This window comes from Nipponia nippon, unplaced genomic scaffold (genome assembly GCF_047370975.1).
Source record: "Nipponia nippon isolate SJK-2023a ecotype South Korea unplaced genomic scaffold, ASM4737097v1 scaffold_6, whole genome shotgun sequence".
In the NCBI taxonomy this organism is placed as follows: Eukaryota; Metazoa; Chordata; class Aves; order Pelecaniformes; family Threskiornithidae; genus Nipponia; species Nipponia nippon.
The window spans coordinates 849,343-868,152 of record NW_028262380.1 but is presented as its reverse complement, the minus strand read 5'-3'; the positions used below and the strand labels follow the sequence as shown (position 1 = coordinate 868,152).

Genomic DNA, 18,810 nt, shown 5'->3' with positions numbered 1-18,810 from the left:
GCAGGAGGGGGCTGACGGGGAAGGGAAAGCCGCCGGCAGGACCGCAGGCTGAACCCTGGCACCAAACATTTTGTGCTGCATCAAAGGGCAGGGCCCTGGGACACAAAGTCCAAAGGCACTAACAGACTTCTGAAATCTTAGTCTTATCTTAAAATACCTGAAAGCTGTGTGTCTTTTCGAAAGACAACGCTCTCTCCCAACAAGGAAGAGTCCCCCCCGCTCCAGGTCTGGTATGGTTTTGGTAGAATCATAGAATCGTTAAGGTTTTCTTCCATTATTCATGATTTTACCAGGAACAGAAAATAAATATTCCCCCACAAGCAGACCAGAAGCAGCAGTAGGATAGGGCAGCAGGGGTGTTGGCAGTAGGTGCTCAGATGGGTCTGCCGGCGCCAAACAACGATCCGCAGGAGAAAGCAGATATCCCCCCGCCGTTTGCCACTGAAAATTCAAGCCTCTTGGGTTTCTTGGAAAGCGATTTGTTGTCAGCAGGGCTCTTGGCAATATGCTTTTTAAACAAATACAACTACCTTCTGCTTTTCTTAAAGTCACTCTCGTGAAGCTCTTGTGCCAGCTGCTTAAGCCCAGGCACATTCAGACCCAATGACTGACCCTCTATCAAGAATATCCTGAAAATGCTTTTCACAGAAGCAAGACATAAAAGCTATCATTTCATTAACCTCTGCCTACCCACAACTGCATAAAAACCCTTCATACGTCAACTGCCAGCTTGCGCTGTGTGCAGCGAAGGAAGAGGAGGGATAATAAGGGAGACGCACTGCTACTACTACTGCTACGGGAGGTAGTTTTGACAGTTAAACCAAAATATCTGCCTATAAAACACGCTGGGAAAACGGGTGGCATCATACCCAGGCAAACACTGCATATCCTCCAAGCTACAGCGGTCAGCAGCTCGTTGTTAGAACACGAAAAGGACGTAACAGAAGGAGAGGGTCTCCAAGGGCTCCTCTTCAATGTTTCATCCCCTGCACTTCATGCCTCACGGAGCTAAACTGCGCGAACATTTATTCATGCTATTCCCTGCTCATTCGCCCACGAAAACATACATTAACATTTAATTCAAGAGAAAGCTTAGATAATGATTCAATTAGCTAATATTTCAGTACGAAGGACACTAATTCCCATTCAAAGTAACGTATTTTGATAGCACGTGGAGGAAAAGTTACATTGCCAGCAACTTACCTTAGGGTCAGAATCTTTAATTATAGCAGTAAATATCGCTTCCTTAAAAAAAAAAAAAAAAAAAAAAAGGACATTTTAAGATTTGAACCTTAAAATAAAGCTTCACTAGCAGCAGCTAACTGGCAGCCACTGACTCCCAGCTTTTTAGTTTCTGCTTTATTAATCAAAACAACAGCACCAGCGCTTCTGACATCTGCATTATTCTCACATCAGGAGACCGGGGCCCAAAAGACATTTAACAGAATCAGCCCTCGACAGAGCACACCATCAGAATGCACGAAACAGGCAGTGTATAAAAGTCAGCTTAAATACAACACCCTGCTCTGTACTGAAACGTTATCACATTTCCTAGAATTTCAGTATATTTTATTACTTACTTCATCTTTTATAGTCTTATACTGAGGCACCATGTTGATGCAGAGCTGATTTCCATCCAGCGTCATTGGAAAGCAGGTGTAAAATTTAACCATGGAATCCGCAGACTTTCTATTTATTTCAAGATATGCCTTTTAAAGAAACAAAAATTTTTTTTAAAAAATTGTAATTTATCAAAAGCATCTCACATCCATGCTTGCCACGCTACATTATCGCATTTGCATTTGTTAAAAGCACATTTGCTGCTTCGCTAGGTAGAAACGCTACTAAATACCGATTAAAATACCTTTTTATGCGATGATAAAATGAGGACGTCCTTCAGTCCCCCAAATGGCTTTGCGAGGTTGGAAACTTCCTCAACAGAATATCCTTTCTCAGGCAAGTTTGAAATAAGAACCACGCAGATATCATCAAGCTCCTGGAATCAAATGGAAGTAAATATTACTGATATTTCTTCAACTCTAAAGCAAAACTGCTGTTTTCCTGAAGGGGGCATTGATTTTTGCTATGTAAAACCACCATTAAACTGAATGAAGCATTTGCTTAAAAGCACGTTATAATACTTGCAATTACGTCAAAACCAAAGACCATTCAAGCTTTTGCAGGGTTTAGTAGCAAAGCACATTAAACAATTTTTTTTTAACCCTTTTCTCTGATTATGTCACGTAATCCACCTTAATTACCGCTTAATTATGGATGTAGCTACCTCTAAGCTAATTCTGCACAAACCTTAGGTTGTCTCACGCTACCTCATCAAAAATGCAAACCAAAGCCCCCTGTAATGACGCCACCGCTTTATATCCACGCCAGGCCCACGCATCAAATACCGCGGGGCCCTGTGTGCACGTGCTGCACCGAAAGAGAGGGAACCCCCAGGAGGGCAACGCAGCCGATCAGCGCACAAAGGAGGTTTGGCGTAGCTAACAAACCCTGAAATGGCAGAGGTCTATCAAATCCCAAACAGCGAGGAGAAAATAAACCATTCGCTGTATCTCACAAGAACTTAACAGGCAGGGGATTTGAACCGGAGGTTTTCAGACAGCACACCAACGCTTGGAAGCAGCACAGAGCGCGTGCTTACAACTCCCACAGACTCGAGCACCTTCAGCCTGACCTTGCCAGCTGCTTCTGTTGACTCTTCACTCTTCGTGGTCGCTATCGGAGCTTCTAAAGGGAGGGAAAAAAAAAAAAAAGAGTGGGTTAGTTTTGTAGTTCAGCGAATTCTTTGAATACTGCAGAGTTTTAAGAACTTCTTGCATTCCATTTTATCACGACCGTCATTGCGAAAAATGAAATATTCCTTCCTTTAAGCTTACAGCGACAAATGACGTTGGTGAGACACATACAGCGTTACATAAAGGCTTCCAGAGAGAACGGTTTAAACTAGGGATAAAATAATTAAAATCCCTCAATTAAGATGCAAAGACTTCGCTTACGTTAAGGCCTTATCGGCTGAATAATCGTAACCACAAGGCGTTCTTGTGGGCACCCTGGGACTACGGAGGTGCCCAGCGTGTGTCCGCACAATCTGTCTTTTCTTTCTTTTTCCTGGGAGAAGTCCACCGTGCCACGTGAGAGGCTCAGAAAAATGCAGAGGGCAGCAAAGAGGAAAACAGCAATCACAGGGGGCAAGCGAGCTCCGGGAAAGGAGAATCGCTTCTGTAAAATGTTTCTGCCTACCTCTAACAGGTTTGGCAACTACAGCCTCGCCGTATCACCACCATCACGTGCCTAGCAACTGAGAATTAATATACACTTACGCTGCGTTTAAAACAAAGCCTGTCATGAATCGGCCTGTTACTAATACAGCTCTATCAGGTGAACGTTCGCGAGACCTCGGGGCCTGACGGGATTCCTCCCAGAGCTCTGACGGAGCTGGCGGACGTCACGGCAGGACCCCTCTCCATCATCTAGCACAGGTCTTGGCAGCCTGGGGAGGTCCCTGCGGCCTGGAAGCTGGCCAACGCTATTCCCACCCACAAAAAGGGCGTGAGGGAAGACCCAGGGAACCACAGACGTGTGAGTCTAACCTCGGCGCCTGGAAAAATTATGGAGATTACACCGGGAACTACTGAAAGGGATTTAAAGACCAACGCAATCATCAGGCACAGCCAACCCGGGCTCACAAAGGGAAAGCCCTGTTTAACCAATTTGATGTCCTTCTACGGTAAGGCCACCCGCCCAGTGGCTGACGGGAAGGTGGTGGATGTAGTTTTTCTGGATTTTAGTGAGGCTTCTGAGCCTGTCCCTCTCAGCACCCTTCTGGACAAGCTGTCCAGCTGTGGGATGAGCAGGTTCACGGTGCACTGGTGAAGAACTGGCTGAACTGGGAGGCTCCAAGGGTTGGAGTGAATGAGGCTACATCTGGCTGGCGACCGGTCACCAGCGGTGCTCCTCCGAGCTCCATTCAGGGCCAGTTCTGTTCGATCCTTTTATCAATGGCCCGGATGCAGGAGCTGAAAGCCCCATGAGCAAGGCTGCTGATGATACCAAACTGGGAGGTGCTGCTGACTCTCTTGAGGGACAGGAGGCCTTGCAGAGGGATCTAGACAGATTGGAGCACTGGGCAGCCTTAACGGGATGAGATTTAACAAGTCGAAATGCCGGATTCCGCACCCAGGATGGAGTAACACCAGGCACGAGTATAAACTGGGAGAGGAGTGGCTGGAGAGCAGCCCTGCAGAAAGGGACCTGGGGTGCTGGTCGGCAGCAGGCTCGACAGGAGCCAGCAGGGTGCCCAAGAGGGCAAGCACAGCATGGCCAGCCGGCCAGGAGAGGGAATTGCCCTGCCGTATTCAGCGCTGGGCTTGTCTCCTTGGGAGGGAAGGAGGCTGAGGAGCGACCTCCTGGCTCCCTGAGGAGCGGACATGGAGAGGGAGGTGCTGAGCTCTTCTCCCTGGGATCCAGGGAGCTTGGGAATGGCTCAAAGCTGCACCAGGGGAAGTTTAGACTGGACATGAGGAAGCATTTCTTTACCGAGAGGGTGGTCAAACCCTGGAACGGGCTTCCTGGAGAGGCGGCCGATGCCCCAAGCCTGTCAGTGTTTAAGAGGCCTTTGGACAAAGCCCTTAACAACGTGCTTTAACTTTTGGTCAGCCCTAAATTGGTCAGGCAGTTGGACTAGATGATGGTTGCAGGCCCCTTCCAACTGAAATAGTCTATTCTATTGTAATCAGTTATAAAATATGGGGAAAAATAGCATCTACTGAACCTGCTCTAGCAGGCAACTGAGATTAAAAGAATTAGCGGTGGAGCTGTAAACAGGACACAGAAAGCCTGAATCCTTGGCTCTAACGGGCTGTAAATAACAGTCCCCATGTCACACGGAAAAGGTCTAGGTAAAAAAACTATGTCCGCTGAAAGATGTAGATCTTGGATGTTTTTAGCCACTTCAGTCATCATGATGAGCTGTTGCTTTATTTTTCAGTTAGCGAACCTATTTGAACAGATTTTCTTTTCTGATATCCTGTGTCATCTTAATTTCCTGGCCTCAAAAGCATTCTCATCTAGTTCACAACAGCAGAGAGGTTTAAGACAGAAACCTGTCAGCTCGCAATTTACCTTGATCAATTAAAGCTTCATTAAACTCGTCCACATCCAACGCCGCCACCTGAGGCATCTGTGCAACTTTCTCTAAAAAACAAATACATTTGAGAAGACATCACAATGTTAAACTTCACATAACTTTCAACTAGCAAAGTAACTTAAAAACAACGTTGTCGTACAGAATTACCTAGGACAGGCGCAGGATTAGTCACGGCTTTGGACTGAGCCTCTCCTGTCTGCACAGCCTCCGTAACTCTGTCCCCTTCGGTAATGTTCTTTGGGTCTGCCAGCTTAGTCTCCCCAACTTCCATTTCGGCTTCTGTTGAGCTCTGAAGGTCTTCATCTATAGATTGTGCTGGTAGGTAACAGCAGAAAAAAAGCATTCTTCATTTCAATATATTAAAGTAATCGATTTGCAAAAGAAGAATGAACTACACTATACATTTTTCTGCCAGACATTCAGATCCAAATTCCTGCCCCTCGTTACAAACCGGCAGAAAACGCACGTACAGGAAAAGCTTTGCAAAACAAGCGCATGGCTGTGGTTATGTGCAAGGCTCTGCTTCCCCAACCTCATCTCCCTTCCCTGGTTCTTTGCTGTTCTAGTTCTACAAACAGCGCTGATTTTCACCGCATTCGCCCAGTCATGAGGAGCAAGAAGGCTGCTTGCCTATCAAACAATCGACTGCATTAGCAAGCCCAGCAAAAGGTGTGAAAAGCATGGACTCGCACTCCCTTAATATCTGTTCTGGAAAGGCTGGGGGGGGAAGGGGATGGAAAAGCACCTGTGTGTGTTTTCCAAGTAAAAAGTAAAAATTCTCATTTGTCTTACCCGCAGTATTTGAAGTTTTCTTGATCTTACTATCTCCTGTCACTGGCAATTTCTTAGTCCTTTCTTTTTTACCTACATAAAATATCCAAAACCAAGTCAGTCAGTAGAAATGCTTATTGCTTAAATCTTTTATTTGTGGAGTAAGAGTATAAAAATACATAAATAGTTTAATCTGCACAAATTCAACAGGTATGACAAAAAAAAAAAAAAAAACCAAAACCTAAACCGTAAGTTAATTCCCACAAATGCCTGAATGAGAGCCATGAAGTAGAGTATCTCATGTGAATTTGTTTAGGATTCTGGTGACAAAACCTTGCTCCTGCAGAAGTTTGTGCTTTCTCTTAAATGACTGTAAACAATTCACGGTTTCCATCCACGAGACAGCTCTGAAACGCACTGTTATATGAATCTTAATTCCATTCTGGAAACTGGCTTCAGAAAGGACCATGCTGACGAATGGATCAAGACCAACACGTCTTTAAAAAGCACGATTTCCCATCAAAATAACGTCTGGTCCCTAACTTTGCTCAGAAAATTGCTCATGAAAGCCAATAAAACAAGCAACAAAACCCGATGTGGCTGTTATTTCCAATGTCTTAATAATACCAAATTTTTGTAAAGTTTCATTGGCTCTGGATGTATTTACTGAAGTTTGTCTTGTTTCCATTGAAGTACTAATTTAAAAAAAAAAAGTTCTTCTCTGACAGCATGACATACAAGTTCTTCTGCCAGACCACGTAATAAGAGTAACTGAAATCATTTCTGTCAGGATCGATAGAAGACCAGGGCAGAAATTTCGAAGCATCTGGAAGGTCCAAGGAACGTCAGACACCGGGAAGCACTAGCACTAACTGTGAAAGGGAATGTTAAATACATTATACGTTAGGCTTCAAGTCAACTTGAAGAATTACGCTCATTTTACGGAGCCCAAAGTGCCGCGCTTATCTTCAACAGATGGGGCAAACATTTACAATTACAGAGCATTAGCGCGAGTCAAGGTGGGGTTTTTTTATTGCTACTTGAGGGTTGGTTTTGTGGGTTTTTTAAAGAAAGAAAGATAGGGTGGCATGAAAGGGAAGACACTTGAAAGTATAAACCAGACGTTTTCTTGTAGCTCTCTGAACTTGCTTTCAGTCACTGTTATGAAAAGCACTCACATAAAAACAAAGCAATGGGAACAAAGAGGGAAGGCAGTAACAGAGGCATCATCAGATAAAAGGTAACCAAAACCTTACCTGTCATGGATTTAGTTGTCTTAGCGGTGGTGTTCTGATCTTTTCTGAGAAAAAAAAAAAAACGAAGAAAAATCAGTTGTAAAGACAATTAATGAATACTAAAAGCTAAAAAAGCTCAAAACCAGTAAAACACAAGAAACCAAACCGATATGAACCCATCTGGTTTCCGATCGGTATAACTAACACTAATGCACGTAATGGCAACACTTACTTTGTACTCGGTGCAACTTTTTTAATATTCTGAGCCAGTTTTTTTATATTCATTTTGGCCTGGAACGGACAGAAAGAAAAACTTTTACTGCATCATTTAAACTTTATTTATACATGCATATATATACACAAAAAACAGTAATAATAATTAATAATAGTAACTAAGTATATGTATTACTATAGGTTGTATCTTTCACTGTTTGTCAAACTGACACTATTCACAAATAGCAAATTTAATCAAGAAAAATGGAAAGCTGGCCTTAGGAAGTGCATTTGCGTATTTGTTTTAGACTGCTGTTTATGAAAAGGAAAAATTAAAAACAAATTAGAGCTACTAGATCTATTTTTCTGGAGAGCATCGAGTTTTGGAGCAAAATACCAAGCTACACACAGAGTGTGGCGTTGCTCACCACCAGGCCGCTTACCTGGCCAGGAGATGCTTTTGGCTTTTCTGCTACGCTTATTTTCACCCGTTTCCCATTTACCAGCACTGGCACAGTTTCACCGTATTTCACAGCGGCTATCACGGCTTCTTTGTAGTTCATTTCCAAGAAGGCCTGAAATAAACGGCGCTTTCGGTCGTTGTTTATAGTACAGACACAAGATCCAATTCACTGCAATTGTTCCTTAGCAAACCTGCTCACGACAGAACTGCATGCACTTCTCTCTCCCTAAGTTCATGCCAAGTTGGGCAAAAAAGTCTGGATTTCAGCATTATACATAAAGCATCCTACTTCCTCTAACATTTAAGACCCGAGTAGCAAGCAAGACTGATTTTATGAAGTTAAGATTCCCAGCTATTCCAAGATCCCGTATGTGATCTTTAATGACAAACTGTTCAGGAAGCCTCATCCTGCGTTCAGCTGAGGATCCAAACGCTGCGCTTTTTCATTGCTTGACAATTCCTTTTGCATTCTGACACAAAAACTTTCTACGGGAAAACTTACCTCGTTTCTAGAGCGAAGTACAATGAGATCGCTAACTTTGCCAAATGGCTGAACGATTTTCTTAATATCTTGATCTGAAAAGCCATCATCTGGTAAATCAGATATTTGAAGGACTGTCCCACAACTCAGCAATTCCTCTCTCAACAGCTACAAAGTGAGAACAAAACAGAAATAAACACTTTCCAAGTCAAGTCCAGCAAAAGGAAGAAAAAAGAATCCGTAATAAAAACCACTTCAAAGTAGACAGACTGCTTAGTTCATGGTGGCATTTTGAGTTTTTTGCTTTTTAGCACAAGGACAGAGCCACAATTCTGTTGTTCTACTACTCTGTCTCAGCCTTCGGTTATGAGAAGACATGGCATAGGATCACCAAGTAACACAATACAACCTTTTTGTTTTTATCAAGTGCTACAGATCTACACAATTCCAGTCGTCTGGGCAAGGAGCTGCACAATTCCACTGCTTTCCTTTCTGCACTACCTATGAGCTTTCACCGGCACTGGGCAATGCCCTCTTTGCGTATCACTCACAGGCTAGAAACGACCGAGGATGACTGCGTCTTCCTCAACGATCCGGCAGTAACCGAACACAGATCTGGTTTATCGGCAGTGCTTCTAAGGGATCCCAATAGTCAGTATGGGGGACGAAGACAACGCTGGCTTAATCTCCTTCTTACTACAAGAGTAATAAATTTCTCTGCCCGTCTTTTTTGCTTGGCAGGGCAAAATGAACGCTTTCTGCCTCCTATCCGTTACTTTTTTTTCCACAATAAGCTCCTCCAAACAGAGCTCATCACTCACACTTTACACAAGTGCCCAGTAGAACAAGAACCCAAAGTTAATGGACATTTCCTTCTGCTGTTGGAAAGCACTAGAGAAGTTCTGCTTCACATCCGTTAGAAAATCCTCGCTGTGTAAATTACCATGCTTGCCTGCAGGCAGCAAACCTTCGCACGAAGACGGCCGTCACTATTGCACAGAAGCAGCGAACGGAACGGTTCATCTTTCCACAAGTGACCCCCCGACATGAGACACTAACCACGTTCTTAACGTCACAGAGAAAAACATGAAGAAACTCACCCTATTATAAGGAGTAGGATGAGGTCCACCGGTTCCTGTGGATAAATCTTCCTCATCCTCTTCCATTTCTTTGCTTTGGGGTAAATCATCAGTTTCAGGAGATGAAGAACTTGACCCAGGCACGTCTTTCTTCAAAGCCTTTGGAGAAACGCTTGTTTTCAGCGGCTTCTTCATATTTCCAGGCGTCTTCCCTAAGGGTCCATGAGAGGGTGGTGATTTTCCCGATCCCGAAGCTCCTTGCCCAGCTGCTTGAAGTGACTTATGTTTATTGAACTCTGCTACAAAGCCAGGTCCCAAACTTTTCACTACTGCCTCCAGAGCTGCCTTTCTGTCTGTGAGCGGAAGGGAACACAAACTGGGTTTTGTCTGTCAGTTTTTAAAAGAAAGCGTACATATAGTGCTGTTTGGGTTTCTACAGTTCCAGTTTCACCACCCACTCCCGATTCAAGCTTGAGATTCGCTGAAGTTCGAGAATCTTAATCACACTCTAGCAGAGATGGCCTATAAATAATAACAGACCTCAGTACTATTTTCACCGTGCCGTCCTGTAACTTGACATTTTTAGTTCAACTGCCAACGTGACACTGGCAACGATATCTACAAAGACCCTAACGGCTGGAGCAAAAGAATGATTGTTTAATTTTGTGTGTCAGGGAATGTAAGAAAAGAAACGTTTTCAAGACTGATCTTCCTCTCGCATACTGAGGCACAGCAGTACTTACTATCTTGATGCCTTCTGCTAAATCCTGTATCCTTCTCTGTCTTGCTCTTTGTCCTACAGACTGATGTGTTAAATTATTCTTTAACGATCTGATACAACATTAATTTCCTGTACGCTTTCTTTCTGTGGAAAATTTATATTTTGGTTATTAATTGCCACTTCCCCTCATTCTTCTACATTAAAATGGCTTGCGTGTTACCCTTAAGATCTCTTTGAAACTGCCTGTCCCTTCACAACTTTTCACCTAGCCTTCTTTCCCACAAGAGCTCAGTACCTCTTAATTTTCTGAAAGCATACAAACAACATAGCCACAGTATACAGAGCAAAGAAAAATAATCAACCTTTTAAATTTCCTCTTTTTTTTTTTCTCTTCAGAATTTAAAAAGAAACAAAAGCTCCAAACAAACGGGTATTTGAGCCAGAGACGGAGCTCAAAATGAACTACCTGGAACTGACCGAGTTTACGTAAAATTTCCTAGAACTGCAAACCGGAGGAAGTAAGCTGAAGGGAGAGGCACAAAATGGTGCAACGAACTGAACTGTCACGAAGGACGTTTCGTTGAAAGCCTTTCACGTACCATGCTCCTATCTCAACACAACTCTTTCAGAGCACCATGCTCTCCTTGTAAAACGCACCTCCATTCAACGCAGCTTCTGAGCGTCCCGTTTTCCTTCTCCTCACCTATACCACCTTTGCAGAACTACTTTTTTTGATGCTGAAGGAAGGAGACCCTTCAGTTGTTTTCAATTCTTGACTATCCTTAGGGTTTAAAAACCGAGCACGCTTGGAACAGACCCTTGTTCAATTTGACACGATCAACCAATTCCTGACCCGCGGTAAGGAAGACTTCAGACCTTTTCAAATGCCCATTTTTTTCTAAGCACACTTCTCACAAAGCAACAGCAAAAGGAAAAGTTGTTTTTAAGAACAGTATTTTGCTATGAAAAATGCCTAGGTGACACCCAGACAGAGAAGCCTCTTGAAATCAACCCAGTTTTCCTGAAATGAAAGGCAGTTTCAATCTGGCAGCACGTATCCACCCTTTACCTTGAGATCGGGTTGACCTCCTTGATGACCAGTCATTACTGGAAGATCTCTGAGGTCGCGGACTAGTTCTCAGTGGATTTCTCGATCGCTGCGGTGACCTTGACCTGTGCCTGGGGCTACGTCGTCGCATCTGCCGCGGGCTTCGACTTCTTGGCCTTGTTGGCCTGAAGCGGCCAGGGCTCCTGGATCTCGATCGTGATCGGCGAAGAACATAGCCAGAGCCTGCGACCCTCGAACGCCTGGGACTGGGGCTGGCAGAGTTGGAACGACGCTTCGGGGTCTGGTTTTCTTTCCTATCACCAGCATTTCTACCAGAATAAAGGCATATAATGAGTTTTGAGAAGGCAGAACAGAATAATTACCCCGAATCTGCTGAAACAGACTTTCTGCAAAAAAGAACGAACACCGACAAAGTTTAGAGTCTAATTTGTTAACAAACACACTTAACATACTGGTAACGTGGTTCCAATATGAATTTAGGATAGATAGACAGAACCGAGAAGCAGCGAGCAGGAGAGAAAAACCTGCATGGAACAAGAGAGAGCCATAAAGAAAACTGAAGTTACAAGCTGCAGCGCTACGAAAAAATAATAGGAAGAGGAAAAGGATACATGAAAGAGTAACGAACTAAGAGACTTCCCTTGCTTCTTCCGACTTTAGTTTGGAAGTAAGCAACCTTGAGACGTTATGTCTAAAAGACTGACTGAGGCTGAGGGAGAGACTTGAGAGGACTACATAAATATACACCCCCTGCATACTTAGGCTACCTAGAGATGTTAAATTGATGAAAAACATGGAAAGAAGTAACAGTGAAGAGACCCATGAGAGAAACAGACCCTCTTCGAGACACGGGAAGTGGTAGGCACAGGAAAACCCTGACAGGACAGATCCCAGGAGTAAAAGGGAAAACCCTGAAAACGCACTGAGTATACGCTTAAATATCCAGAACGTTTTTAGGAGCTCGGCAGGTGGCAGGCCAGCGTGTTACAGCTGAACACTTGTCCAATTTTTTAGCCCATACCGAATTCTTTGATGCCAAAGATACACTGCACCGGCACTCAGAACTGCGTAGAGCAGACGCAGCACCTTTGAGATCTGAAACTGGAAGAAGCCACGGATGCAGCACATCCTTCGGCTTACGCACTAGTAATTACAGCAGCAAAACTAAAAGGGACACGGGGGAATAACTGACACGGCCTGTATGCCCAGTACAACTGGACTTACTGGGACGACAAGTCAACTAGACTGGACAACTAAAATACACAAGTCTCCTAACGCAACACGGAAGAGAAGTTCACATTTCAAGTGAGAAGTGTCTAAGTTTGTTAAAGGTCATCTAGAGCATCAGCGCTTGATGAATCACCACGTCGAGCCCCGTTATTAATGTTTAAGCCTTTGAGCAAAGTTCCTTTGAGATGAAATAGGTTAAGGAGAGAGGATTGACAACTGGCACCAGCAGAAGGGGAGGGCAAGCAACCGAGGCAGCTGCTGCCAACCTTTCTGGCCAGCAGCTCCATGAGGACAGGCGAACAACCTCGGGTCTCCTAAACGTTCCTCCAACCCGCCCCACGTAGCAACGTCTCACAGCGTTACTTAATTAGCAAGTTTCAAACATCGTTAAAAATCTATATAAACCCCATTATTCCTGCGCCCAATAAAAACGTTTGAATGTATCGACAAACCAGCGCACTTTATAAAAAGCAAACGCTGTGAAGTGATTTCCCGGAGCGGTAACAGCACACGGCAAGCTCGCTCCGCGACTGTGCCGAGCGGCTCTGGGCATCCAGGCTCGCCGAGAGCCTACGGCTGCGTCCTACCGCTGCCGGCTGGAGCCCTGCTGTCATCGGGAAGGATCTGGGAAAGCACCACCCTACAAGACAACTCCTGCCCCACCTGCAAGCACGGAAGATCCCCCACTCACAAAAAGTGCTATTAAAGACTGCACCAGTTTATGAAGTTCCCCCAGCTACGAGCAGTTCCCTTTGCTGGGCCGTGCAGGGCACCGGCAGCACTCGACAGCAATGTCAGTCTGAGGTTTTAAAGTATCATTATTCTCTTTGTGAAAGTTTCAAAAGTTTATTTGTTTCATTTCTCTCTTTAAAGTTTTATTTCTCCTTTTTTATTAACATGGAGAGACCTCAGGTGCACTCTGCAAATTAACCTGACCTACATATCCAGCTTTCTGGCTCTTTTTTGTAAACTGAATAGTTAGCTTCTCGGGAAGTACGTCAAACTAATTAACAGAAAGTCACAGGAAAATCTAGCAAGACTTAAAGTCCTGTCATCCCTATTTGTATGCAAGTTGAAATAGGTACAAGTGCTGAACCAGTAAGATAATCCAATCCTGCTGAGATTCAAGTAGAATTAGCCCACAGGGTGTGTTTTTAAAAAATTCATAGTAAACAGCATACTTTGCAAGGACAGAACAGACATGAGTTCATGAATTCCAGTGGTTTTTCAAGTTGCGATCACGCAGCTCCCCAAGGGATCTAGGGACTGAGGAGTCTGAAGTAAGAGCTAACACGAGCACGCCTGCCGGCGAACGGGCTTCAAGCTGCCAACAGGAGTGGCTGAACTGGAAAACAGATGAAGCGTAGAAGTCAGAAATCACTCGCGCAGTTCAATCCGTGCTCTAACGCTGGCCAGTCTCGCTCGGTTACCCTTGTATCACACCCAGTAACTCACGACTAACTGAGGCACGGTTGGAGGAGAGGTCCAAGGGGAGGCTGCCGACAATATCGGTACTCAGACTTTTCTACAGACTCGACTCTCATCCTTGTGAAAGAATCTCGGATACCGTGCCACTCGTGTTATTAAACAAACGTAGGACAACACCCACAAAAAGTCCCCACGCGATTTTGCAGCGACAATATGACACCACTAATAGAGCCTGCCAGTCAGCAAAACAGGAAAATTAATTGCATTAATTACCATGTTTATAATAGCAACAAATTAAAAACAACCTGTAATCAAAAAGCAGTTACCTCTTCGAAGACTGAGACTCAGGGTTCCAATCAGGGTATCTGTTAAACGTTAAAAATACGACCGTCAGTGAAGCAGCTGAATTTGCCACCCGAACGCAGTTTTTGCTCGCATGCAGTAGCTTTTACAGAGAAACGTTCCCGTTCGGGGCCCCAGCAGCACCGAGCGCCAGTTCACCTTTTGCCCTAACGGTCTAAAGCCAATTCAGAGCAGCGCTCGGATGCGGACAATCCTCATTACGGAGCTCTGGCAAGTACGTTTCCACAGCCTACGTGCATGCACAGAACACACTTTTTACACTAAGCGAACTTTTTAAACAGATCCCTTACTGTTGACGTAACTGGCGGCAGCTTTCAATGTGAGATGGAGTGTTCTGATGCAGAATCCAGTCCTAATTGGAGAAAAGACATCCAGAGACATCCGATTAGCGTGTAAAATGTTACCATTTGACCACAATTTCTAGTTATGTGTTGTCATATTTTACCTTCCATCAAGCTTTACCTTCCATCAAATTTTACCTAACAAATGGTCTTATGTCGAGGTCAAATTTCTCACTTCTAATTATTACTCTTTATGCAAAAGATGACAATACGTAATGATTATGAAAGGCTCTTAAAGCACACAAAGGAATCTAAGTGGAAGCGGAACAAAATGCATGGTATTCAATGAATCTGTTTCTTCCAGCAACACACTGGGTTGTTGTCACCACACTTCCAGTGCAGCAGGTTGATCCAACAGCCGGCTATCTTAAAAGAAAAGAAACTATTAGCAGTCTTCACAGATTGTCAGACTGGTGCACACACACCCCACAAATTCAGCTGCGTAAGTCAGAGAACCCGACGCAACAGGGAACCTTTAAGCCAAATATCATTTCTACAGAGGCGTGACTTCTCATGCCTTCAGCCCAAGAACATTCACTCCCAATAACGTTACAGCTAAAGGTCAGTCAAAAAGTCTGATGACATTTTCACGCACACGCAGATTTTTTTTTTTTTTTATATTAAAAAAAACGGTATCAGAAGTTTTACTTGGGAATAACTGATGGGTTAAGCACGAGACAAATCCAGAAGTGCAACGCAAGCCCTCAATCTTGAAATATACTTAAGCACAGGCTTAACTGTAAACACAGAACCAGTCCCCAGCATGGGAAACTATGCCTGAAGGCTTTATTCCAGTGCTGTTATGATGAAAGTAATCCGACCTGCTAGCGAAAGCGACTGCCGTAGTCGGTTTGCTGTCGAGAAGAGACGTTGCATGGTCTGAAGCTGTAAGGTATCACGTCATCAACAACAATTACTAAGCACCCTTAAAAAACCAACTTCCAGCTGCTTTAATATTTTAAAATAGGTAATGATGGCTGAATAACGCAAGTGACAGGCAAGGCTTCATAAAATAATTTGCAGTTGTGAAATCACATATCACTTTTTCTAAGCGCGTGCTGGTTTATAAAAAGACAAAAAGCCTGTACAGCGCGTAGCTGCGGCATCAAACCCTCTCGTTTATTGACAGCAATGCGGAACACGCCGGTTAGAAGAAAAGCTGGCGATGGTTTACTCGAAGCCCACGAAGTGGAACAACTAATGGGACCTGGGCACAGTCAGTTTTGTGCATTTTGGCAGCACAGAGAACGTGTGAAAACAGCTTGCTCCTCGCACTTACCGTATCAGCCTATCAACACCGCAACGTGTTACGAGACAGCTACCCAAGCTATTTATACTCCACATACAAAAACCGTGGGTTTTAAAGACATTAAAATATATTTTAAGCACAAGACTTATCGTTTCCTGAAGACACAGATATACCGATTAACCAATCTCAGAAAGGCATTGAAGGATTTTACCGGCTGTGTTCACGAAAACATTCTAATGTTCAAATAAAGTCAGAAAAATCTTCCTCAGAAGACCCCGTGCGTTGGCCTCACCAGGGAACCAAAGCATGAAGAGTCGAAGGGCAGACTGACAAAGCCACTTGCGGCTGCAGGCCTGCGTGCACAGTGAACACACGGCGTGCACACAAGCGAAGAGAGCACGCGATTCACCGTTACGCGCTTCCCCCCCCCGATAACATGCCATTACTAAGCAATCCCATTCTTAAGAACGCTATTCTTCTAGAGTCTGCAAGTTAGGAAAAAGAAAACCCATACTCAAGGGCTAAAACGAATTAGCTTGTGGAAACGAAAGGAAATTGGGCTTCGCACAGCCCACTGCCGTGGTCCCAACCGAGGGAAGTGTGCGCAGCGCCCGCGAGGGCCGGCGGAGGCCGTTTTGCTTCCAAGCGTCTTTAGCTACCGGTCCAACGAGCACCAACGAGACTGGCAGGCCTACAAAGAGATATTCTGCTCCCTAACAAACGCAACATTCTTTTCTTCTTCAAGTCTTCGTTATGCCAATGCCCTCTTGCATTTCACAGAATTACAGGAGTCTCGATTTATGCATATTCCTCCTTTGTGATTAATTCCTCGCCCTTCTCAGTCTTCAGAAATCCTCCGCTCCCTCTGGCAAGCCTGTCCCCAGAGAGGATCCTTCCCCTTCCCAGCACAAGCACTCCATCACCTCCGCTTGCAGCCGGTTTCCCACGGCGGCAGCGGCACGGCTGCCCCACAACCCGACGGCCTGGGGACCAGCACCCCTCTCGGCTAATTCCGCACGCCCGGCACGTCTCCTCCCACGTGTGCACCACCACCAAAAAGGTCCCGAAGAAGCAGCCGACGGAGCACGGCGTCTCCAGCCTCCAAACTCGCCAACAGCAGGACAACGGTAAGACACAGGGATAGCACCGGCACTTGTTCGTGCTGGTCTCACAGCAAGGTATCGCGTAGGAAAAACAGCAGTAAAATGGAGTAGACCCCGTTTTGTCCCCTTACTTCAGCAAAGGAATCGTAAGTCCGTTTCTCTGTGGAAGGCAATGAGTCCCCATGACTCCATGCAACTTAAAGCCCAAGAAGACGTCACCCTCGCTTTAAATCTATTTAAGCCAGAAAGCAAAATTTGTAACACACAGTAAATGATCCCTCATGCTGGCAATATTGCAAACCTACTTTGTTCCAAAAGTGACATGTGTTTGAAGACAGAGAAATCACACTTTATTATTCCAACACATCCACAATTTCCAGTTGAAAATGAAGCTGCTCTGTGAAATATTTATGAAATGTTTCAATATGTTGGAGGTTTTGTAAATATATTTGAAAGAAGACAACACTGCGGTAAGGTTCCCTCTAACTAAGGGCAGAATTGGGCACTCTTCCCTGAAAAAACATTGCAGGACACAAATACACGAGTTTAGAGAACACCTTCCAGATCAGCAAGTCACCTTAGCGTCAATTAATTTTCCAAATTAATTTTTTAAAGCTCAAAAAGCCCACCTTTCCTACGTACCTTTTCTTCTAACGCAGTATTGTGTACAGCCAACTGACAAAGCTACCGAAACCTTCCTAACACAAGATAAAAATAAGGACAGATCTTTCACGTTTCTGATGCTGCTCCAACAACAACTAGCTTCCAAGTCCACGGTAATCATGGTTTACCACAAACCCACAATATTTCAGACAGCCACGTAGTCTGTTAGAGCTGATACCCAACTGGAGGACCACAGATAGCCGTGTCTGAAGCCGCGCCGTAGATTGAAAAAGCAGCCCTTCTCCCAGCTCACCTCTGAGCAAACACCTCACCGAGACCCAACCCAGGTGGCTGGAGCCATCGCCAAATAACGGAGGCTCCCACCACCTGCTGCTAAAGGTCCAGCGCACGGTTTTGATAGGCAAAGAAATGCTGAGCAGAGTCGTTCCAAAGTCTATTGCAGGAAACAGCTGAGGGACTCTTCACATTCAGCCCTGGACCGCAGGCAGCCTGCCCCGCAGCCGCTGACCTGCCGACTACCACTGCACACCCGGATTATCCACACGCCTTATCAAAAATGTTTCAAAGCCTAAAAAAAAAATTTTTTTAACATCTAAAAAAAATTTTTTTTTGACAGATCTACAATAGCTATGCCATACGGATGGAAGATATTTTAACTTCTGAACAGTGTATTAGCAAAAAAGTCACCTTCGAATACGCGTAAGTAGTTCTGTTGAAGAGGTGTTCAGGATTCTTTTCAGATTACAGAAGACCTAGAAAATACAGTTACTTGCTTAGCTGTATGACACTCAAAACAGAACTTTGTATTTTGATATACTGCAGACATCTGTCTCAAGGTAATCTGCAGCTTTGATTTCATCGGACCTCATTAATTAAGCAAGTTAGAATCGTAAGAAGACAGAGCTACGGGAAGAACTGCTGGGATGCTTCGGGGAACAGCAGAAGCGTTTTCCACTCCAAGCCAAAACTCAGCCAGTGTTTCGCTGCGGTTATGGGAGAGGCGAGCGGAAAGAACAAGGGGGATACAGTTCAGGTGATGCAAATACGAAGCCTTGGCCACCGATGGTCACGTAGCTTCAGAGGCAGGCTGACGCTCCGGGAGCAGGAGCTGGGTCTCACACCCAGCCGTAATACTGGCATTTATTTATTAAAATGGCAGGTAAGGCGCTTGAGCTCTCCTCCGACAGGCAACGCAGCTTGCGCTTCAACCTTGGCAAGAAGATGGCTCCTAGAGTTTGTGCTTCAGGACAAGACTGGATTAAAAGAATCTACAAAA

General features: G+C 44.6%; 1 protein-coding gene across 12 annotated transcripts in view; it reads right to left on the bottom strand.

Annotated features, from left to right (window-relative positions):
- Positions 1 to 18,810, bottom strand: part of ZNF638 (zinc finger protein 638) — a 64,520-nt gene that overhangs the window by 20,306 nt on the left and 25,404 nt on the right. For 10 of the 12 annotated variants that reach the window (XM_087736066.1, XM_087736072.1, XM_087736071.1 and 7 more), the window contains 15 exons: positions 14,508 to 14,569; positions 14,181 to 14,219; positions 11,197 to 11,504; positions 9,428 to 9,759; positions 8,349 to 8,495; positions 7,827 to 7,958; positions 7,403 to 7,461; positions 7,192 to 7,235; positions 5,957 to 6,028; positions 5,312 to 5,479; positions 5,140 to 5,211; positions 2,660 to 2,745; positions 1,865 to 1,996; positions 1,581 to 1,709; positions 1,204 to 1,245 (listed from right to left, as the gene is read on the bottom strand). In XM_087736066.1, coding sequence (XP_087592192.1) covers positions 1,204 to 1,245; positions 1,581 to 1,709; positions 1,865 to 1,996; positions 2,660 to 2,745; positions 5,140 to 5,211; positions 5,312 to 5,479; positions 5,957 to 6,028; positions 7,192 to 7,235; positions 7,403 to 7,461; positions 7,827 to 7,958; positions 8,349 to 8,495; positions 9,428 to 9,759; positions 11,197 to 11,504; positions 14,181 to 14,219; positions 14,508 to 14,569 — 1,824 coding nt within the window. The remainder of the gene's footprint in view (positions 1 to 1,203; positions 1,246 to 1,580; positions 1,710 to 1,864; positions 1,997 to 2,659; positions 2,746 to 5,139; positions 5,212 to 5,311; positions 5,480 to 5,956; positions 6,029 to 7,191; positions 7,236 to 7,402; positions 7,462 to 7,826; positions 7,959 to 8,348; positions 8,496 to 9,427; positions 9,760 to 11,196; positions 11,505 to 14,180; positions 14,220 to 14,507; positions 14,570 to 18,810) is intronic. The other 2 variants (XM_087736065.1, XM_087736062.1) reach the window with 2 other exon arrangements.